The sequence below is a fragment of the Lactuca sativa genome, chromosome 5, assembly GCF_002870075.4.
Source record: "Lactuca sativa cultivar Salinas chromosome 5, Lsat_Salinas_v11, whole genome shotgun sequence".
In the NCBI taxonomy this organism is placed as follows: domain Eukaryota; kingdom Viridiplantae; phylum Streptophyta; class Magnoliopsida; order Asterales; family Asteraceae; genus Lactuca; species Lactuca sativa.
In genome coordinates this window covers 153,939,221-153,963,819 of record NC_056627.2, presented here as the reverse complement: position 1 = coordinate 153,963,819, position 24,599 = coordinate 153,939,221, and the positions used below count along the sequence as shown (strand labels likewise).

Genomic DNA, 24,599 nt, shown 5'->3' with positions numbered 1-24,599 from the left:
CGCGCCACTCGAAAACTCGGAATCAGCTCTTGGGAAGAATAAGAACAAAACCGTAGGAGCATCTACAACACCAAAGAACTCACCGTTTAAGAGCTTCAAATGAGCCTTTCGAAAGAAAAAGGGCCAGAAAGTTGGAGAATCTAGAATGACACTGAAGGACGACGACACTTTTAGTAATCTAATGAAGGAGGATTCAGAGTACAAAACAGAAAAAGAAGAAAGCGACCCCGAAACCGAACTCAATAAACAATGGCTAACGTCGATGAAATGCCCATGGGCCAATGGAAGTGAAGGATGCGTGACGATACTGGCCCATGACTCGTGCAACCCGCGATTCCAGCAACTGCCAATTTGGAATTGAAAGGCCACATTCTCACTCAACTCAGGGACATCCCATTCTATGGGAAAGATCACAAAGATGCATACAAGCATCTCGAGGAGGTCAATGAAATAGCCGACTACTTCAACACCCCCAATGTGCCTTCAAAGACTGTTCTACTTCGTATGCTACTAGTAACATTTAACGGAGCCGCGAAAGATTGTTTTAAATGACTTCCCCTAGGATCCATCACAACTTGGGTAAAGATGCATGAAGAGTTTATTGATCAATTTTGCCCTCCCTCACAAATATCAAAGTTGAAGAAAGACATAGCAAATTTCGAGCAACAACCGGGCGAGTCACTCTATGAGGCGTGGGAGAGATATAAAGGATTGTTTAGGAACTGCCCTCACAATGATCTAAACAGTCTGTAAGAAGTCTCCATTTTCTATGATGGAGTGAATCTGACAACTAGGCAGCTCCTTGACTTGTAAGGGCCACTCACGAAGAAAGCACCCGCAACTATAAAGGAGCTAACTGAAGAATTCTATAAGCACTCTAGAGAGTATCATAACCCAAGGAACGACTCAACTCAAGGGGTGGTGAACTCTATTTCCGATGACATGGCAACAATGATAGCAAAATTGGAGAACATGGATCGAAGAATGACTAAGATGGACCAATCCATTCATGCCATTAGAGTGGGATGTGATAACTGTAGAGGGCCTCACCTTACTAAAGGCTGTGATCTTGACGAGAACGGGAACCGGAAAGCCCACGTGTGTTATTCAAGTGGTGATAGATATGATGATGATTGGAGAAAACCCAAGAAATAATGGTTACCATACGATGAGTACAAGAAGGCGAAGGAAGAAAAGTCTAAGCAAAAAGCAAGAGGTTTTTATCAAAAACATGAGCTGGTGCAAGAAAAGAAATCGTACATGGAAGATATGCTTACAAGATTCGTAGCCGCATCCGAGAAAAGGCATAACGATACCGATGCTACAATAAAAGATCAACAAAATATGTTGAGAGAGCACCAAATTATGATTAAGGATCAACAAGCTCTACTTAGGAATCAACAAGCCTCTATTCTCAACATTGAAAAACAACTTCACCAACTTGCACAACAAGTAAACGAGAGACAATCGGGTTGACTGCCTAGTAATTGTGAAAATAATCTGAAAGGCGTACATATAAACATCGTAACAGCTACGAGTGGGAAGATAATTACTCCTCTGTCCCTATCCAGAAAGGAGATCCTAAATTGGTGTAAGAGGAAGAGTCAGAGACAGAAAACCAAAACTCGCAAGAACCCGATACGACTTACCGAGTCGCAAACATGGAATCGATGATTCCTACACATAAACTGAAAAATAAGCCTCCTATTAAACCATATCATCCTCCTTTTTCGTTTCCAGGTCGAGCTCGACAAGATAAGCACGATATTGATTACCAAAAGTTCCCGGAACACATCAAAGCCCTTCAAATCTATATGCCCTTCATCGAGACAGTTGCATAAGTGCCTAAGTATGCCAAATTCTTAAAGGAGCTTCTTACAAATAGAAAGAAGATGGAATTGGTAAATAAGGTGGTTCTCAATGAAAATTGTTAAGCCGCCATGTTGAAAAAATTACCTAAGAAGATGGGTGACCCGGGTAGTTTGACCTCGCCTTGCCAATTCGGAAATTTATCAACTATCCATGCATTGGCTGGTTCGGGGGCAAGTGTTATCCTTATGCCATACTCATTCTTTAAGAAATTGGACCTTCTAGAGCCAAGGCCAATTCGAATGGCCATTCACTTAGCGAATAAAACGGTGACATTTCCAAGGGGGATATGCGAGGACCTATTGGTGAAAGTTGATAAATTTGTGTTCCCCGCGAACTTCATAGTACTAGACATGGAAACAGATCGTCAAGTCCCAATCATTCTTGGAAGACCTTTCCTAAATACCGCATGTGCTATAGTAGACATGCAAGATTCTAAACTTACCCTTTGGGTGGGAGACGAATCAGTTTCACTTGGAGTTGATCAAGCCATGAAGCATGCAAGGTATAGTGATGACACGACATTTTCGATTGAGATGTTGGAAAAGTTAATGTAAGAATGGAAAGAAGACAAGCCAAGCAATTCTACCACTGCCTTTGACGATGATTTTGATGATGAAAGAGACTTGATGGAGATAGAGAGACTGCTCGAAGAAGCTGAATATAATGAATTAATCAGAAGTGCTGAAAGTCCGACTCGCTGAGTCGTAGTCACTGACTCGACGAGTCCATAAGAGAAATCGCGATCAGACGGAAATATTGGCATGGACTCGACGTGTTCAGTGTAAAAAACATGAAATCAGAGCTAAAAACTCTACCTGCTCATTTGGATTATGCATTTCTTGAAGAAGGTTAACAAAAACTTGTAATTATAGCTTCTGACCTCCCCAAATCTGAAAAAGAAGAGTTAGTCCGAGTTTTAAAGAAGAGAAAGAATGCCATTGCTTGGAAAATCACTGGCAATAAAGGGATAACTGCTTCTTATTACTCTCACAAAATCAACGTTGAAGAAAGAGCAAAGCCGGTAGTGCAACATCAAAGGCGGTTGAACCCGAACATGCAAGAAGTATTCAAGAAGGAGGTGGTCAAGCTTTTAGATGCGGGGATTATATATTCCATTTCCGATAATCCATGGGTCAGTCCCATTCAAGTGGTGCCTAAGAAAGGAGGGATGACAGTAGTGACAAACGAGAAGAACGATCTCATACCAACTCGAACAGTAACCAGTTGGCGAGTGTGCATTGATTACCGAAATCTAAACGATTCCACTTGTTTCAGCAGTTCTCCCACTTCCAGGATACATTCTCCCGTTGCTACTTCAGAAAAAGAAACAACACGTTGATGGATCATTACCCTGATTTACCACTTTCCCCTTCCTTTTGTTGATCAAATTCTTGAACGATTACCTGGTCATAGCTATTACTGTTTCTTAGAGGGATTTTCAGGTTACTTCCAAATGCCCACTGACCTAATTGACTAAGAAAACACGACTTTCACTTGACCAAGTGGGACTTTTGCCTATCGACGCATGCCTTTTGGGTTATGCAATGCACCCACAAATTTTCAAAGATGCATGATAGCGATATTCCACGACATGGTGGAAAAGTTTATGGAAGTATTTATGGATGATTTTTCTGTTTTTGGCTCTTCTTTTCATAATTGTCTTACTAACCTTGAGTTGATGCTTGGTAGGTGTGAAAAGACAATTTAGTTCTAGATTGGGAAAAATGTCATTTTATGGTGAAAGAGGGCATAGTCTTAGGTCATAAACTATACATGGCGGGGATTGACGTGGATAGGGCAAAAATTGAAACTATTGCTAAATTACCCCCACCGACTAATGTGAAGGGCGTTAGGAGTTTTATAGGGCACACGGGTTTTTACTGCCGTTTTATAAAAGATTTTTCTAAAATAAGTGGACCTCTAACTCAATTACTTTTAAAAGATGCACATTTTAATTTTTCTAAAGAGTGTCTAGCTACTTTTGAGATTTTGAAAGAAAAATTAAATAATGCCTTGATCATTATCGCCTCGAATTGGAACCTGCCCATTGAAATCATGTGTGCTGCAAGCGATTTTACCTTAGGAGTCGTGCTTGGCAAAAGGTATGACAACCACTTTCGACCTATTTAGTATGCAAGCAAGACTTTAAATCCGGCCCAAGAAAACTACACCACAACCGAAAAAGAATTATTAGCCATAGTATATGCCTTTGACAAATTCCGCCCCTATCTTATTTTATCTAAAATCATTGTTTTCATTGACCACTCTGCTATTAAGTATTTGTTTGCCAAGCAGGATGCGAGGCCAAGATTGATCTGATGGGAGCTTTTACTACAAAAATTTGACATTGAGATCAAGAATAAGAAAAGGATGGAGAATGTAGCTGCTGACCATCTTTCTAGACTAGAAAATCCAGAAAGGGAAGAGATAGACATCATGGGTATTGAAGATAGCTTCCCGGAAGAGTATTTGATGGTGATCATGGGAGAAGAACCATGTTATGCGGATATTGCAAATTACTTGGTTGGAGACTACCTTATCAAAGGCCTCACTCATCAACAAAAGAAGAAGCTTTTTCAGAAATTAAATATTATTTATGGAGGGAGAGTGTGAATTTGTGTATAGATCTATACAGGACGGACTGTCCTACACCTTGTTGCTAGATACAATGCGGCCTATAGGTCTACGGGTGATGAATGTCATACCATTCCGACGTCATTGAGCGTCGTGTTTTACTAGTCGATCAAGTATTGTTACAATCATATCACATTTTACCTTAATTAACAAACTAGTTTAAGGTAGTTAGTACATTGGTAGTTACTTATATACAATACTACAATACATCGTTATTTTCCCATTGCATTCACATTGTGATGTTCTCACATAAACGGAAATGTAAACTATATTTTGTTAATGATAGTCATACTTGGGAAAGATGCATACTTTTACAAATAAACAACTCACAGAACATTTGGGCCTTGGTAGAAGGCTACTTTTTAGTAGAAAATATAGGATTTTCTAGGTGATACAAACAATTACTACAAACAATTACAAACTTTTACATCACACATTTACAAACATTTTCATACAAACAATGACACTAAAATACTTATGAACTCACCAACTTTAATGCTGATCTATTCTTTCAAAATAATTTGTATTCTCAGGTCACCAGTAGACAGATACCGATGACCAGGTTTTGAGAAGACGAAACTTTCAAGACTCGTCTTTATTTTGATTATTCACTTTTGGTGTCTTATAAACTATACACATAACACACTTGTATTAAATTATACTATTAATGAAATGGATGATGGTGTTGCTTGTTTACTATTATGCATTGTTGTGATACTGTACATGACGTCCTCCGCCCCAGAACGTTTCCGTCGTTCCGGTTTTGGGGTGTGACATGTAGGATGTTATATTTGTTTTCCTTTCCTATCACTTGTGTGTTTGTTTGTTTGTTTGTTTTTTTTGTCTTTTCAGTTTGCGGGTAAGGGATGAATGCAAGAGTATAGAGTCAAGGCTAACCAAGAAAAAAGATCGAGTCTAGGCGAGAGAGAAAGAAGTTTTGAGTCCGATTACGAGTCCAATAATGGAAGGGGTTAATGAGTTCTTATTTACTGATGAAAAATTAGGGAAAGTATTAATTTGACTTTACCCAACACCTCAGAAACGGACCCGGAGCAGAAGATAAATTTTTTCCATACAGTGATTGACTCGGCGAGTGCATATATGGACTTGACGAGTCTAAGTGAAAAAACTCGACATGTGCCAACAATACGCTTCAACTCGGTGAGCCACCCTAGAAAGTCGACAGGTTGACCCTTATTTTATCTTTCAAGCTGATGATTTCATAACATTTGACACGACAATTGGCTACATTTGTTAAGATCATTTTTCGAGTGTTTCCAAGAGCTTTTCCGTCTATATTAGGAGTTGTACCACATGAGATTTGACGCCCAAGGCATGGATGAGTTGTTCCCATGTCCAAATTCAATTGAAGATGGAGCTTTCAAAGATGCATGATAGCGATATTCCACGGCTTGGTGGAAAAGTTTATGGAAGTATTTATGGATGATTTTTCTGTTTTTGGCTCTTCTTTTCATAATTGTCTTACTAACCTTGACTTGATGCTTGCTAGGTGTGAAAAGACAATTTAGTTCTAGATTGGGAAAAATATCATTTTATGGTGAAAGAGGGCATAGTCTTAGGTCATAAACTATCCATGGCGGGGATTGACGTGGATCAGGCAAAAATTGAAACTATTGCTAAATTACCCCCACCGACTAATGTGAAGGGCGTTAGGAGTTTTATAGGGCACACGGGTTTTTACTGTCGTTTTATAAAGGATTTTTCTAAAATAAGTAGACCTCTAGCTCAATTACTTTTAAAAGATGCACCTTTTAATTTTTCTAAAGAGTGTCTAGCTACTTTTGAGATTTTGAAAGAAAAATTAAATAATGCCTTGATCATTATCGCCTCGAATTGGAACCTGCCCTTTGAAATCATGTGTGTTGCAAGCGATTTTACCTTAGGAGCCGTGCTTGGAAAAAGGTATGACAACCACTTTCGACCTATTTAGTATGCAAGTAAGACTTTAAATCCGGCCCAAGAAAACTACACCACAACCGAAAAAGAATTATTAGCCATAGTATATGCCTTTGACAAATTCCGCCCCTATCTTATTTTATCTAAAATCATTGTTTTCATTGACCACTCTGCTATTAAGTATTTGTTTGCCAAGCAGGATGCAAGGCCAAGATTGATCCGATGGGAGCTTTTACTACAAAAATTTGACATTGAGATCAAGAATAAGAAAAGGATGGAGAATGTAGCTGCTGACCATCTTTCTAGACTAGAAAATCCAGAAAGGGAAGAGATAGACATCATAGGTATTGAAGATAGCTTCCCGGAAGAGTATTTGATGGTGATCATGGGAGAAGAACCATGTTATGCGGATATTGCAAATTACTTGGTTGGAAACTACCTTCTCAAAGGCCTCACTCATCAACAAAAGAAGAAGCTTTTTCAGAAATTAAATATTATTTCTGGAGGGCGTGTGTGAATTTGTGTATAGATCTATACAGGACGGACTGTCCTACACCTTGTTGCTAGATACAATGCGGCCTATAGGTCTACGGGTGATGAATGTCATACCATTCCGACGTTATTGAGCGTCGTGTTTTACTAGTCGATCAAGTATGGTTACAATCATATCACATTTTACCTTAATTAACAAACTAGTTTAAGGTAGTTAGTACATTGGTAGTTACTTATATACAATACTACAATACATCGTTATTTTCCCATTGCATTCACATTGTGGTGTTCTCACATAAACGGAAATGTAAACTATATTTTGTTAATGATAGTCATACTTGGGAAAGATGCATACTTTTACAAATAAACAACTCACAGAACATTTGGGCCTTGGTAGAAGGCTACTTTTTAGTAGAAAATATAGGATTTTCTAGGTGATACAAACAATTACTACAAACAATTACAAACTTTTACATCACACATTTACAAACATTTTCATACAAACAATGACACTAAAATACTTATGAACTCACCAACTTTAATGCTGATCTACTCTTTCAAAATAACTTGTATTCTCAGGTCACCAGTAGACAGATACCGATGACCAGGTTTTGAGAAGACGAAGCTTTCAAGACTCGTCTTTATTTTGATTATTCATTTTTGGTGTCTTATAAACTATACACATAACACACTTGTATTAAATTATACTATTAATGAAATGGATGATGGTGTTGCTAGTTTACCATTATGCATTGTTGTGATACTGTACATGACGTCCTCCGCCCCAGAACGTTTCCGTCGTTCCGGTTTTGGGGTGTGACATGTAGGATGTTTTATTTGTTTTCCTTTCCTATCACTTGTGTGTTTGTTTGTTTGTTTGTTTGTTTTTTTTTTGTCTTTTCAGTTTGCGGGTAAGGGATGAATGCAAGAGTATAGAGTCAAGGCTAACCAAAAAAAAAGATCGAGTCTAGGCGAGAGAGAAAGAAGTTTTGAGTCCGATTACGAGTCCAATAATGGAAGGGGTTAATGAGTGCTTATTTACTGATGAAAAATTAGGGAAAGTATTAATTTGAATTTACCCAACACCTCAAAAACAGACTCGGAGCAGAAGATAAATTGTTTCCATACAGTGATTGACTCGGCGAGTGCATATATGGACTTGACGAGTCTAAGTGAAAAAACTCGACATGTGCCAACAATACGCTTCAACTCGGTGAGCCACCCTAGAAAGTCGACAGGTTGACCCTTATTTTATCTTTCAAGCTGATGATTTGATAACATTTGACACGACAATTGGCTACATTTGTTAAGATCATTTTTCGAGTGTTTCCAAGAGCTTTTCCATCTGTATTAGGAGTTGTACCACATGAGATTTGACGCCCAAGGCATGGATGAGTTGTTCCCATGTCCAAATTCAATTGAAGATGGAGCTTTCAATGATGCATGATAGCGATATTCCACGGCATGGTGGAAAGTTTATGGAAGTATTTATGGATGATTTTTCTGTTTTTGGCTCTTCTTTACATAATTGTCTTACTAACCTTGACTTGATGCTTGGTAGGTGTGAAAAGACAATTTAGTTCTAGATTGGGAAAAATATCATTTTATGGTGAAAGAGGGCATAGTCTTACGTCATAAACTATCCATGGTGGGGATTGACGTGGATCAGGCAAAAATTGAAACTATTGCTAAATTACCCCCACCGACTAATGTGAAGGGCCTTAGGAGTTTTTTAGGGCACACGGGTTTTTGCTGCCGTTTTATAAAAGATTTTTCTAAAATAAATAGACCTCTAAGTCAATTACTTTTATAAGATGCACCTTTTAATTTTTCTAAAGAGTGTCTAGCTACTTTTGAGATTTTGAAAGAAAAATTAAATAATGCCCTGATCATTATCGCCTCGAATTGGAACCTGCCCTTTGAAATCATGTGTGATGCAAGCGATTTTACCTTAGGAGCCGTGCTTGGCAAAAGGTATGACAACCACTTTCGACCCATTTATTATGCAAGCAAGACTTTAAATCCGGCCCAAGAAAACTACACCACAACCGAAAAAGAATTATTAGCCATAGTATATGCCTTTGACAAATTCCCCCTATCTTATTTTATCTAAAACCATTGTTTTCATTGACCACTCTGCTATTAAGTATTTGTTTGCCAAGCAGGATGCGAAGCCAAGATTGATCTGATGGGTGATTTTACTACAAGAATTTGACATCTAGATCAAGAATAAGAAAAGAATGGAGAATGTAGCTGCTGACCATCTTTCTAGACTAGAAAATCCAGAAAGGGAAGAGATAGACAACATGGGTATTGAAGATAGCTTCCCGGAAGAGTATTTGATGGTGATCATGGGGGAAGAACCATGTTATGCGGATATTGCAAATTACATGGCTGGCGACTACCTTCTAAAAGGCCTCACTCATCAACAAAAGAAGAAGCTTTTTTAGAAATTAAATATTATTTCTGGGATGAGTCGTATCTTTTTAGGAGTTGTGAGGATGGAATCATATGAAGATGTATTTTTGGCAAGGAAATTTGAGACATATTAGAGCATTGCCACAATGGACCGACAGGAGGACATCATGGGGTACAATACACTGCTAAGAAAGTGTTTGATGTGGGTTTCTACTAGCTTACCATCTATTAGCCTACCATCTTTGATGTACAGGGTGTGGATTTCATGGGACCATTTCCTTTATCCAAAGGCAATAAATACATACTCTTGGCGGTGGATTATGTGTCAAAGTGGGCAGAAGCGCAAGCATTACCAACCAATGATGCAAGAGTTGTGGTAAAATTCTTAAACAAATTATTTTCTAGATTTGGAGTGCCTAAGGCGTTAATTAGTGATAGGGGAACCCACTTCGCTAATGATCAACTAGCAAAAGTGTTGCAAAAATATGGGGTACGCCATAGATTTTCAACACCTTACCATCCACATACAAATGGGAAAACCGAAATTACAAATAGGGTACTCAAAAGAATATTGGAGAAATCGGTGGAGAGTAATAGAAAAGATTGTGCAGAAAAATAGGATGATGCAATTTGGGCATTTAGGATCGCATTCAAGACACCCATTGGTACCACACCCTATAGGCTAGTGTATGGTAAAAATTGTCATTTACCCATGGAGCTTGAACACAAAGCCTATTGTGCTTTGAAAACATGCAATTTTGAGCCAAATGAGTTGCGTGCAAATCGAATTTTGCAAATGAATTCTTTGGAAAAATTGAGGAATGAGTCTTACACTAACTTATTAATTTATAAAGATAAGACCAAAAGATGGCATGATGTAAGGTCAAAGGGTAATAAAGAGTTCGAGGAAGGACAAAAAGTTCTCTTATAAAATTGAAGGCTGAAGCTCTTTCCGGAAAAATTACTCACTCGTTGGACCGGGCCTTTTACAATAAAGCATGTCTTTCCATACGAAGTGATTGAGCTATGTAGTAAAGATGGGTCAAGCTTCAGAGTCAATAGGCATCGAGTTAAGAGATATGAAGAAGGAATGCCAACGGAAGAAGGACTTGAAGAAGGGTTAGACTTGGAGGAAGCCGGTAAAACGTAGAGCGGGTAGGAGTCCAGCTAAAGACTAATAAAAAAGAAGCGCTTACGTGAGGCAACCCGTCACTTGAGTTTGCTTTCTTTTTACTTTTCTTTTTCGTTTTATTTTTCGTCTTTTATTGGTTTTCTTAGGATTTGTCTATCTAAATCTTCTTATTTGTCTAAAATGATTGCTTGAGGACAAGCAAAGTTTGTGTGTGAGCTATGGTGGATTTATTTTAAGAATAGTAAAATTTAGAATTTTTTTTTTCAATCAGATCAAATAAATCGACGAGTTGGGTCACTTACTCGACGAGTCCATGTGAAAACTCTGAAAATTTTGAAAAACCGCGACACTACTCGATGAGTAGGTCTATTTTCGGGAAAATAAATAAATAATTTTGAACTCTGTAGAATTAAGTTTTGCTCTAAAAGGTAAATTTGTTCATTCCAACCGACACCAACCCTAAACTCGACGTGCAAAGTTCTCTCTCAAGCATCAAGTTCCATTTTCGTGATTTCCTCCAAATTTCTCACAACAAGAAAATGTCTAGCAGCAGGGGTCAAAGTTCAAGGGGAAGCCAAGGGGATTTCCCTTGGTTGAATTTCCCCCAAATTGAGTCCAAGTCAACAATGGTCCGTTGGAGAAAGAAGTTGGAAGTGGTAAAGAAGAAGTAGATTTATGTTCCAAATGAAATAAATTGGGAATGGTTAGGGCAGGTTAGATTGGAAGAAGATTTGACCCCGTATTTGGCTAAAACTTTTATGTACAATGGGGTGACCATTACATGTGACCGGTGGAATAGATTGTTTAGGATTCAGGAACCGGTGTACCAGGAATTATGTTGGGAGTTTTCTAGACTATTACCTTCCGATGGGGTAGTGATTATTATAATCCGAGTGTCCTTACTTTTTGTCTTGGCGGGGATTATCGCCAATGTAGTATGGCAGAACTTGGACGGAGGACGGGAATTAATGACCAATCTGTGGTCATGACTGAGGCTTTTGGTGCATTTCTTGAAAACAGCCATAAATACTTTCTGGAAGGGACGATTGGTTTGGGTTGGTGGAACATAATCACCAACAAAATTTACATTCCATCTTTAGCTCAAGAGGGAAGCATTTCATGAACACCAAGAACACACTAGTTCTTTCGGCCGAAATCAACCCTTTTTGCTTCCGTATTGTGAGAATCATTTTCCTATACTTGCTATCTAGTAGAAGCTCTTGATTTACAACCTTGAAAGCAACATTTTCCAAGAACAATGAGATTTTACGGCTAGGAGGATCTCCCTTGGCCTTAAACCCCTGTTAAGGCTACTAGTTTGGCCATAAACTCTTCTTAAGGCTAGGTTTCGGTCTAGAACACTTCCTTCATGCTTGATAGGACCTTAAAACACCCTTTGGCACAAGACTTCATGAGTTTATGACCGTAAACTCATAGGGCCGTAAACCCATTGGCCATAAACACCTTGGGCCTTGAACATTATGGCCGTGAACACCAAGTGTGGCCGTAAACTCCCTTTAAGTGTAATCACATGTGATTGTAGTGCTTCCATTCAAGTGTTTCCTAGTCCCTAAGGTGTTTCCTTGGATGATTAGTTGTATAAACACTAATTATATACATATATGTATCATTATATGCCTTATAGGATCCGTTTGTGCCCGAGATTTCACATAGCACTTAGCATCCTACAACCTATCTTTCATTTGTATCACTTACTACAGGTGAGTTCATACCCCTTAACTTATCTTTTAAATGATTCTAAAAGATTTTATGGGGGAGATTACAAGTAGAAAGATTATAGTTATTATATCAATCGCATTTGATTAATAACTATCAAACAAGTGGATTTTCCTTACTTCAAACTGTTTTATGAAACAAACTCTTCAAAACATTTTATAAACTGATACCAAGTCATTTGTGACCATTCAAATGGTAAAAACTCTTTATTAAACTCTTTTAAACTTATTTATATTGTCAAAATCATGTCTATATAGATATATTTATATATGTAAGATTGAAAGGACTTAGGACTGATAACTCACTTTATTTCCTGTTCCGTGTTTGGTTGTGGACTTAGGGTATCCGGTTATTTGTCCGAGTGTCATTTGAATCTTAGTTATATATTATGTGTATATGTATAAATACAAAAGTTCCTACATCAGTTCAACACCTTTGGGTAGCAAAGGTATACAAACATACTTAGACATTCAAACAACATTACTAGTAAACTATAATAGGTATAGTTTAGGGATTTACTACTCACTATTTCTAGTACAATGAAATATACAAGAGTCAGTTCATTCATGAGTCAATACAAACTTACTATTTTGTGAAACAAAAAAAACATACTGTGATGAGAAACTAAGAGACCGTACACTACACTATACAAAGAGAACATACTGTACACTAGAACAAGGAGAACATACAATACACTAGAACATACTATACAATACTAGAATACTATAACATTAATGTGAGCCACTACTTCATGGCATGGCAATCTACTGTTATGTCACGTTTTTTAACCAGAGTCTCCTGGAAGGAGAGTGTGAATTTGTGTATAGATCTATACGGGACAGACTGTCCTACACCTTGTTGCTAGATACAATGCGACCTATAGGTCTACGGGTAATGAATGTCATATCATTCCGGCGTCATTGAGCGTCGTGTTTTACTAGTCGATTTAAGTATGGTTACAATCATATCACATTTTACCTTAATTAACAAACTAGTTTAAGGTAGTTAGTACATTGGTAGTTACTTATATACAATACTACAATACATCGTTATTTTCCCATTGCATTCACATTGTGATGTTCTCACATAAACGGAAATGTAAACTATATTTTGTTCATGATAGTCATACTTGGGAAAGATGCATACTTTTACAAATAAACAACTTAGAGAACATTTGGGCCTTGGTAGAAGGCTACTTTTTAGTAGAAAATATAGGATTTTCTAGGTGATACAAACAATTAGTACAAACACTTACAAACTTTTACATCAAACATTTATAAACATTTTCATACAAACAATGACACTAAAATACTTATGAACTCACCAGCTTTGATGCCGATCTACTCTTTCAAAATAACTTGTATTCTCAGGTCACCAGTAGACAGATACCGATGCCCAGGTTTTGAGAAGACGAAGCTTTCAAGACTCGTCTTTATTTTGATTATTCATTTTTGGTGTCTTATAAACTATACACATAACACACTTGTATTAAATTATACTATTAATGAAATGGATGATGTTGTTGCTTGTTTACTAATATGCATGGTTGTAATACTGTACATGACGTCCTTCGCCCCAGAACGTTTCTGTCGTTCCGTTTTTGGGGTGTGACATGTAGGATGTTTTATTTGTTTTCCTTTGTTGTTACGCATTGTTGTAATACTGTATAGAGTCAAGGCTAACCAAGAAAAAAGATTGAGTCTAGGCGAGAGAGAAAGAAGTTTTGAGTCCGATTACGAGTCCAATAATGGAAGTGGTGAATGAATGCTTATTTACTAAAGAAAAATTAGGGAAAGTATTCATTTGACATTACCCAACACCTCAGAAACGGACTCGGAGCAGAAGATAAACTTTGTCCATACAGCGATTGACTCGGCGAGTGCATATATGGACTTGACGAGTCTATGTGAAAAAACTCGACATGTGCCAACAATACGCTTCAACTCGGTGAGCCACCCTAGAAAGTCGACAGGTAGACCCTTATTTTATTTTTCAAGCTGATGATTTGATAACATTTGACACGACACTTGGCTACATTTGTTAAGATCATTTTCCGAGTGTTTCCAAGAGCTTTTCCGTCTGTATTAGGAGTTGTACCACATGAGATTTGACGCCCAAGGTATGGATGAGTTGTTCCCGTGTCCAAATTCAATTGAAGATGGAGCTTTCAAAGATGCATGATACCGATATTCCACGACATGGTGGAAAAATTTTATGGAAGTATTTATGGATGATTTTTCTGTTTTTGGCTCTTCTTTTCATAATTGTGTTACTAACCTTGAGTTGATGCTTCGTAGGTGTGAAAAGTCAAATTAGTTCTAGATTGGGAAAAATGTAATTGTATGGTGAAAGATGGCATAGTCTTAGGTTATAAACTATCCACGGTGAGGATTGACGTGGATCGGGCAAAAATTGAAACTATTGCTAAATTACCCCCACCGACTAATGTGAAGGGCATTAGGAGTTTTTTAGGGCACACGGATTTTTACCGCCGTTTTATAAAAGATTTTTCTAAAATAAGTAGACCTCAAACTCAATTACTTTTAAAAAATGCACCTTTTAAGTTTTCTAAAGAGTGTCTAGCTACTTTTGAGATTTTGAAAGAAAAATTAAATAATGCCCCGATCATTATCGCCTCGAATTGGAACCTGCCCTTTGAAATCATGTGTGATGCAAGAGATTTTACATTAGGAGCCGTGCTTGGCAAAAGGTTTGACAACCACCTTCGACCCATTTATTATGCAAGCAAGACTTTAAATCCGGCCCAAGAAAACTACACCACAACCGAAAAAGAATTATTAGCCATAGTATATGCCTTTGACAAATTCCGCCCCTATCTTATTTTATCTAAAACCATTGTTTTCATTGACCACTCCGTTATTAATTATTTGTTTGCCAAGTAGGACGCGAAGCCAAGATTGATCTGATGGGTGCTTTTACTACAAGAATTTGACATCGAGATCAAGAATAAGAAAAGCATGGAGAATGTAGCTGCTGACCATATTTCTAGACTAGAAAATCCAGAAAGGGAAGAGATAGACAACATGGGTATTGAAGATAGCTTCCCGGAAGAGTATTTGATGGTGATCATGGGGGAAGAACCATGTTATGCGGATATTGCAAATTACTTGGCTGGCGACTACCTTCTAAAAGGCCTCACTCATCAACAAAAGAAGAAGCTTTTTCAGAAATTAAATGTTATTTCTGGGATGAGTCGTATCTTTTTAGGAGCTGTGCGGATGGAATCATATGAAGATGTGTTTTTGGCATGGAAATTCGAGACATATTAGAGCATTGCCACAATGGACCGACAGGAGGACATCATGGGGTACAATACACTGCTAAAAAAGGGTTTGATGTGGGTTTCTATTAGCCTACTACCTGCACGGATGTTGCTACTTACGTAATGGAATGTGAAGCTTGCCAAAGAACATGTAAGATATTGGCAAGGAATGAAATGCCCCAAAGGAATAGTCAAGTTTGTGAAATCTTCGATGTACAGGGTGTGGATTTCATAGGACCATTTCCTTCATCCAAAGGCAATAAATACATACTATTGGCGGTGGATTATGTGTCAAAGTGGGCAGAACCGCAAGCATTACCAACCAATGATGCAAGGGTTGTGGTAAATTCTTAAACAAATTATTTTCTAGATTTGGAGTGCCTAAGGCGTTAATTAGTGATAGGGGAACCCACTTCGCTAATGATCAACTAGCAAAAGTGTTGCAAAAATATGGGGTACGCCATAGATTTTCAACACCTTACCATCCACATACAAATGGGAAAACCAAAATTACAAATACGGCACTCAAAAGAATATTGGAGAAATCGGTGGAGAGTAATAGAAAAGATTGGGCAGAAAAATTGGATGATGCAATTTGGGCATTTAGGATCGCATTTAAGACACCGGTTGATTCATTGCCTTGTTTCAAGTACAATTAATATGAGAAAAGATGATGACAAGGTCCCGTCTCATGATATATTGTACTTGTGGTGTATCATTATGTCAAACACATTTTGCAACATTCCTTATTGTTTTGCAAGGTATTTGAGCGATGGAGCAGTGAAGGATAGGAAGACTTCAAAGATAAATGGCAGGATGTTTGTGACCCGTTTAATGAAATCTTATGGTGTAATGGATAGAGGAGCTGGGAATATGTTGATAATGATACCCATGCCTTCAATTAGGAAGTGTTCACTGAAGTTCAAAACCATCAAACAAGCCATAAACTCCATATCACATGAGTTTACAACCGTAAACTCAAGGTGGCCGTAAACTCATGGCCTTAAGTATGATATTCCTTCACTTTTCCTCACTATTCACCATTTCAAGTCAAGAAACTCGAATTCTCTCTCAAGTATCAAACGGATCTTCATTTTTATCTTCAAAAAAGTAAGTGTTTCATCCTTTGTTTAGTTGATACATCTCCTTAACTAGTATCACCCTTTGATTTCATCCATGAAATTCATATTTTGGGTTAGATCTTCATGAACACCAAGAACACACTAGTTCTTTGGGCCGAAATCAACCCTTTTTGCTTCCGTATTCTAAGTATCATTTTCCTATACTTGCTATCTAGTAGAAGCTCTTGATTTACAACCTTGAAAGCAAACTTTTCCAAGAACAATGAGATTTTATGGCGAGGAGCATCTCCCTTGGCCTTAAACCCTTGTTAAGGCTACTAGTTTGGCCATAAACTCTTCTTAAGGCTAGGTTTGGGTCTAGAACACTTCCTTGATGCTTGATAGGACCTTAAAACACCCTTTGGCACAAGAATTCATGAGTTTACGACCGTAAAATCATAGGGCCGTAATCCTATTGGCCATAAACACCTTGGGCCGTGAACGTCATGGACGTGAACACCAAGTGTGGCCGTAAACTTCCTTTAAGTGTAATCACATTTGATTGTAGTGCTTCCATTCAAGTGTTTCCTAGTGCCTAAGGTGTTTCCTTGCATGATTAGTTGTATGAAAACTAATTATATACATATATGTATCATTATATACCTTATAGGATCCGTTTGTGCCCGAGATTTCACATAGCACTTAGCATCCTACAACCGATCCTTCATTCGTATCACTCACTACAGGTGAGTTCATACCCCTTAACTTATCTTTTAAATGATTCTAAATGATTTTATGGGGGAGAATACAAGTAGAACTATTATAGTTATTATATCAATCGCATTTGATTAATAACTATCAAACAAGTGGATTTTCCTTACTTCAAACTGTTTTATCAAACAAACTCTTCAAAACATTTGATAAACTGATACCAAGTCATCTGTTACCATTCAAATGTTTAAAAATCTTTATTAAACTCTTTTAAACTTCTTTATATTGTCAAAATCATGTCTATATAGATATATTTACATATGTAAGATTGAAAGGACTTAGGACTGATAACACACTTTATTTCCTGTTCCGTGTTTGGTTGTGGACTTAGGGTATCCGGTTATTTGTCCAAGTGTCGTTTGAATCTTAGTTATATATTATGTACATATGTTTAAATATAAAAGTTCCTACATTGGTTCAACACCTTTGGGTAGCAAAGGTATACAAACATACTTAGACATTCAAACAACATTACTAGTAAACTATAATAGGTATAGTTTAGGGATTTACTACTCACTATTTCTAGTACAATGAAATATACAAGAGTCAGTTCATTCATGAGTCAATACAAACTTACTATTATGAAAAACAGAAAGAACATACTGTGATGAGAAACAAAGAGAACATACAGTACACTAGAACAAGGAGAACATACAATACACTAGAACATACTATACAATACTAGAATACTATAAGATTAATGTGAGCCACTACTTCATGGCATGGCAATCTATTATTATGTCATGTTTTTTAACCAGAGTCTCCTAGAGGGAGAGTGTGAATTTGTGTATAGATCTATACGGGACAGACTGTCCTACACCTTGTTGCTAGATACAATGCGACCTATAGGTCTACGGGTGATGAATGTCATACCATTCCGACGTCATTGAGCGTCGTGTTTTACTAGTCGATCAAGTATGGTTATAATCATATCACATTTTACCATAATTAAAAAACTAGTTTAAGGTAGTTAGTACATTGGTAGTTACTTATATACAATACTACAATACATCGTTATTTTCCCATTGCATTCACATTGTGATATTCTCACATAAACGAAGACGAAGCTTTCAAGACTCGTCTTTATTTTGATTATTCATTTTTGGTGTCTTATAAACTATACACATAACACACTTGTATTAAATTATACTATTAATGAAATGGATGATGTTGTTGCTTGTTTACTATTATGCATTGTTGTGATAATGTACATGACGTCCTCCGCCCCAGAACGTTTCCGTCGTTCCGGTTTTGGGGTGTGACATGTAGGATGTTTTATTTGTTTTCCTTTCCAATCACTTGTGTGTTTGTTTGTTTTTTTTTTGTCTTTTCAGTTTGCGGGTAAGGGATGAATGCAAGAGTATAGAGTCAAGGCTAACCAAGAAAAAAGATTGAGACTAGGCGAGAGAGAAAGAAGTTTTGAGTCCGATTACGAGTCCAATAATGGAAGGGGTTAATGAGTGCTTATTTACTGAAGAAAAATTAGGGAAAGTATTAATTTGACATTACCCAACACCTCAGAGACGGACCCGAAGCAGAAGATAAATTTTGTCCATACAACGATTGACTTGGCGAGTGCATATATGGACTTGACGAGTCTAAGTGAAAAAACTCGACATGTGCCAACAATACGCCTCAACTCGGTGAGCCACCCTAGAAAGTCTACAAGTTGACCCTTATTTTATCTTTCAAGCTGATGATTTGATAACATTTGACACGACAATTGGCTACATTTGTTAAGATCATTTTCCGAGTGTTTCCAAGAGCTTTTTCGTCTGTATTAGGAGTGGTACCACATGAGATTTGACGCCCAAGGCATGGATGAGTTGTTCCCATGTCCAAATTCAATTGAAGATGGAGCTTTCAAAGATGCATGATACCGATATTCCACGACATGGTGGAAAAATTTTATGGAAGTATTTATGGATGATTTTTCTGTTTTTGGCTCTTCTTTTCATAATTGTGTTACTAACCATGAGTTGATGCTTGGTAGGTGTGAAAAGACAATTTAGTTCTAGATTGGGGAAAATGTAATTTTATGGTGAAAGAGGGCATAGTCTTAGGTCATAAACTATCCATGGCGAGGATTGACGTGGATCGAGCAAAAATTGAATCTATTGCTAAATTACCCCCACCGACTAATGTGAAGGGCGTTAGGAGTTTTTTAGGGCACACAGGTTTTTACCGCTGTTTTATAAAAGATTTTTCTAAAATAAGTAGACCTCTAACTCGATTACTTTTAAAAGATGCACCTTTTAATTTTTTTAAAGAGTGTCTAGCTACTTTTGAGATTTTGAAAGAAAAATTAAATAATGCCCCGATCATTATCGCCTCGAATTGGAACTTGCCCTTTGAAATCATGTGTGCTGCAAGCGATTTTACCTTAGGAGCCGTGCTTGGCAAAAGGTTTAACAACCACTTTCGACCTATTTAGTATGCAAGCAAGACTTTAAATCCGGCCCAAGAAAACTACACCACAACCGAAAAAGAATTATTAGCCATAGTATATGCCTTTGACAAATTCCGCCCCTATCTTATTTTATCTAAAATCATTGTTTTCATTGACCACTCTGCTATTAAGTATTTGTTATCCAAGCAGGATGCGAGGCCAAGATTGATCTGATGGGAGCTTCAACTACAAAAATTTGACATTGAGATCAAGAATAAGAAAAGGATGGAGAATGTAGCTGCTGACCATGTTTATGGACTAGAAAATCCAGAAAGGGAAGAGATAGACAACATGGGTATTGAAGATAGCTTCCCGGAAGAGTATTTGATGGTGATCATGGGGGAAGAACCATGTTATGCGGATATTGCAAATTACTTGGCTAGCGACTACCTTCTAAAAGGCCTCACTCATCAACAAAAGAAAAAGCTTTTTCAGAAATTAAATATTATTTCTGGGATGAGTCGTATCTTTTTAGGAGCTGTGCGGATGGAATCATAAGAAGATGTGTTTTTGGCAAGGAAATTCGAGACATATTAGAGCATTGCCACAATGGACCGACAGGAGGACATCATGGGGTACAATACACTGCTAAAAAAAGTGTTTGATGTGCGTTTCTATTAGCCTACTATCTGCACGGATGTTGCTACTTACGTAATGGAATGTGAAGCTTGCCAAAGAACAGGTAAGATATTGGCAAGGAATGAAATGCCCCAAAGGAATATTCAAGTTTGTGAAATCTTCGATGTATAGGGTGTGGATTTCATGGGACCATTTCCTTCATCCAAAGGCAATAAATACATACTATTGGCGGTGGATTATGTGTCAAAGTGGGCAGAACCGCAAGCATTACCAACCAATGATGCAAGGGTTGTGGTAAATTCTTAAACAAATTATTTTCTAGATTTGGAGTGCCTAAGGCGTTAATTAGTGATAGGGGAACCCACTTCGCTAATGATCAACTAGCAAAAGTGTTGCAAAAATATGGGGTACGCCATAGATTTTCAACACCTTACCATCCACATACAAATGGGAAAACCAAAATTACAAATACGGCACTCAAAAGAATATTGGAGAAATTGGTGGAGAGTAATAGAAAAGATTGGGCAGAAAAATTGGATGATGCACTTTGGGCATTTAGGATCGCATTTAAGACACCCATTGGAACCACACCCTATAGGCTAGTGTATGGTAAAAATTGTCATTTACCCGTGGAGCTTGAACACAAAGCCTATTGAGCTTTGAAAACATGCAATTTTGAGCTAAATGAATTGCGTGCAAATCGACTTTTGCAAAGGAATTCTTTGGAAGAATTGAGGAATGAGTCTTACACTAACTTATTGATTTAAAAAGATAAGACCAAGAGATGGCATGATGCAAGGTTAAAGGGTAACAAAGAGTTCGAGGAAGGACAAAAGTTCTCTTATACAATTCAAGGCTAAAGCTCTTTCCGGAAAAATTACTCACTCGTTGGACCGAGCCTTTTACAATAAAGCATGTCTTTCCATACGAAGTGATTGAGCTATGGAGTAATGATGGGTCAAGCTTCAGAGTCAATAGGCATCGAGTTAAGAGATATGAAGAAGGAATGCCAAAGGAAGAAGGACTTGAAGATGGGTTAGACTTCGAGGAAGCCGCTGAAACGTAGAGCGGGTAGGAGTCCAGCTAAAGACTAATAAAAAAGAAGCGCTTACGGGAGGCAACCTGTCACTTGAGTTTGCTTTATTTTTACTTTTCTTTTTCGTTTTATTTTTTGTCTTTTATTGGTTTTCTTAGGATTTGTCTATCTAAATCTTCTTATTTGTCTAAAATGATTGCTTGAGGACAAGCAAAGTTTCTGTGTGAGATATGGTGGATTTATTTTAAAAAGAGTAAAATTTTGAATTTTTTTTTCAATCAGATCAAATAACTCGAAGAGTTGGGTCACTTACTCGACGAGTCCATGCGAAAACTCTGAAATTTTGAAAAACAGCGACCCTACTCGATGAGTAGGTCTATTTTCGGGAAAATAAATAAATAATTTTGAAATCTGTAGAATTAAGGTTTACCCTAAAAGGTAAATTTGTTCATTCCAACCGACACCAACCCTAAACTCGACGTGCAACGTTCTCTCTCAAGCATCAAGTTCCATTTTCGTGATTTCCTCCCAATTTCTCACAACAAGAAAATGTCTAGCAGCAGGGGTCAAAGTTCAAGGGGAAGCCAATGGGATTTCCCTTGGTTGAATTTCCCCCAAATTGAGTCCAAGTCAACAATGGTCACTTGGAGAAAGAAGCTGGAAGTGGTAAAGAAGAAGTAGATTTATGTTCCAAATGAAATAAATTGGGAATGGTTAGGGCAGGTTGGATTGGAAGAAGATTTGACCCCAATATTTGGCCAAAACTTTTATATACAACGGGGTGACCATTACATGTGACGGGTGGAATAGATTGTTTAGGATTCAGGACCGGTGTACTAGGAATTATGTTGGGAGTTTTCTCGACTATTACCTTCCGATGGGGTAGAGATTTTTATAATCCGGGTGTCCTTACTTTTTGTCTTGGCGGGGAGTATCGCCAATGTAGTATGGCAGAACTTGGACGGAGGATGGGAATTTATGACGAATCTGTGGTCATGAATGAGGCTTTTGGTGCATTTCTTGAAAACTGCCATAAATAGTTTCTGGAAGGGACGATTGGTTTGGGTTGGTGGAACACAATCGCCAACAAAGTTTACATTCCAAGTTTAGCTCAAGAGGGAAGCATTTTCTCACCTATCCACCAGTTGATTCATTGCCTTGTCTCAAGTACAATTAATATGAGAAAAGATGATGACAAGGTCCCGTCCCTTGATATATTCTACTTGTGGTGTATCATTATGTCAAACACATTTTGCAACATTCCTTATTGTTTTGCAAGGTATTTGAGCGATGGAGCGGTGAAGGATAGGAAGACATCAAAGATAAATGGCAGGATGTTTGTGACCCGTTTGATGAAGTCTTATGGTGTAATGGATAGAGGAGCCGGGAATATGTTGATAATGATACCCATGCCTTCATTTAGTGTTATATTTTACAAGAGGGCGAGGATTGTTGAATATTTTGGTGGTAGGACTTTTGCTATACCACATGATAATGAGGAGGTGGTACTCGAGCAACCGGGTAGATGGGTGAGGCCAAGGCAAGATCGATCACATGATGACCCACCCGTGGTACCGGTTGAGGATGAGTTATCCACGGATTGGGAGAGGGTGGAATCTAAGCGATATCAAGATGACATTGGGCGTAGTTTAAATTGCCATTATCTGTACATGAACCATTTGTTTAATCATTTGAATGCACCGCCAACGGAGGGTGAATATACCTATACTAGAAGTTGGGAGGAAAGGATTAATGCAAGAAGAAGAGGAGTTGGAGGAAGCGGAATGGGAGATGAAGATGAAGAAGGAGATGAAGATTAGATATCTTTCCATTTTTATTTGTGTGGTTGGGTTTGAGATGATTTATTTTTATTTTTTTTTGTTTGCTTTTGGTTGATATTGGAAATTCTAGTAATTAGGAGCCATTTAGTGTGACAACCTGAAATTTCTATCTTGTACAACCATTCAACTCAATCAAATTCAGACTTGTTTCTGCTATCTTTAAGCATTGTCTAGGGTCTATTTGAGCATTCTAAGCCTAGTACATCCATGTAATGAGTGTTAGGAAGTGTTTGCTGAAGCTCAAAACCATCAAACAAGCCATAAACTCCATATCACATGAGTTTACGGCCGTAAACTCATGGCCTTAAGTATGATATTCCTTCACTTTTCCTCATTATTCACCATTTCAAGTCAAGAAACTCGAATTCTCTCTCAAGTATCATAAGGATCTTCATTTTTATATTCAAAAAAGTAACTGTTTCATCCTTTGTTTAGTTGATACATCTCCTTAACTAGTATCACCCTTTGATTTCATCCATGAAATTCATATTTTGGGTTAGATCTTCATGAACACCAAGAACACACTAGTTCTTTGGGCCGAAATCAACCCTTTTTGCTTCCGTATTCTAAGTATCATTTTCCTATACTTGCTATCTAGTAGAAGCTCTTGATTTACAACCTTGAAAGCAAACTTTTCCAAGAACAATGAGATTTTATGGCGAGGAGCATCTCCCTTGGCCTTAAACCCTTGTTAAGGCTACTAGTTTGGCCATAAACTCTTCTTAAGGCTAGGTTTGGGTCTAGAACACTTCCTTGATGCTTGATAGGACCTTAAAACACCCTTTGGCACAAGACTTCATGAGTTTACGACCGTAAAATCATAGGGTCGTAATCCTATTGGCCATAAACACCTTGGGCCGTGAACGTCATGGCCGTGAACACCAAGTGTGGCCGTAAACTTCCTTTAAGTGTAATCACATGTGATTGTAGTGCTTCCATTCAAGTGTTTCCTAGTGCCTAAGGTGTTTCCTTGCATGATTAGTTGTATAAAAACTAATTATATACATATATGTATCATTATATACCTTATAGGATCCGTTTGTGCCCGAGATTTCACATAGCACTTAGCATCCTACAACCGATCTTTCATTCGTATCACTCACTACAGGTGAGTTCATACCCCTTAACTTATCATTTAAGTGATTCTAAATGATTTTATGGGGGAGAATACAAGTAGAACTATTATAGTTATTATATCAATCGCATTTGATTAATAACTATCAAACAAGTGGATTTTCCTTACTTCAAACTGTTATATCAAACAAACTCTTCAAAACATTTTATAAACTGATACCAAGTCATCTGTTACCATTCAAATGTTTAAAACTCTTTATTAAACTCTTTTAAACTTATTTATATTTTCAAAATCATGTCTAT

The 24,599-nt window shown here is 37.6% G+C and overlaps 1 protein-coding gene and 1 non-coding gene across 2 annotated transcripts; one reads left to right on the top strand and one right to left on the bottom strand.

Annotated features, from left to right (window-relative positions):
- Positions 1–633: 633 nt before the first annotated feature.
- On the bottom strand, positions 634–740 carry LOC111890482 (small nucleolar RNA R71). Its single transcript, XR_002849883.1, has one exon. It is a non-coding gene; the product is annotated as a small nucleolar RNA R71 (small nucleolar RNA).
- A 14,868-nt stretch (positions 741–15,608) lies between these two features.
- On the top strand, positions 15,609–18,712 carry LOC111890444 (uncharacterized). Its single transcript, XM_023886561.1, has 4 exons — positions 15,609–15,827; positions 15,872–16,134; positions 16,247–16,303; positions 18,652–18,712. Exons 1-4 carry the CDS (start codon positions 15,609–15,611, stop codon positions 18,710–18,712), a joined length of 600 nt encoding a protein of 199 aa, XP_023742329.1.
- Positions 18,713–24,599: the final 5,887 nt, after the last annotated feature.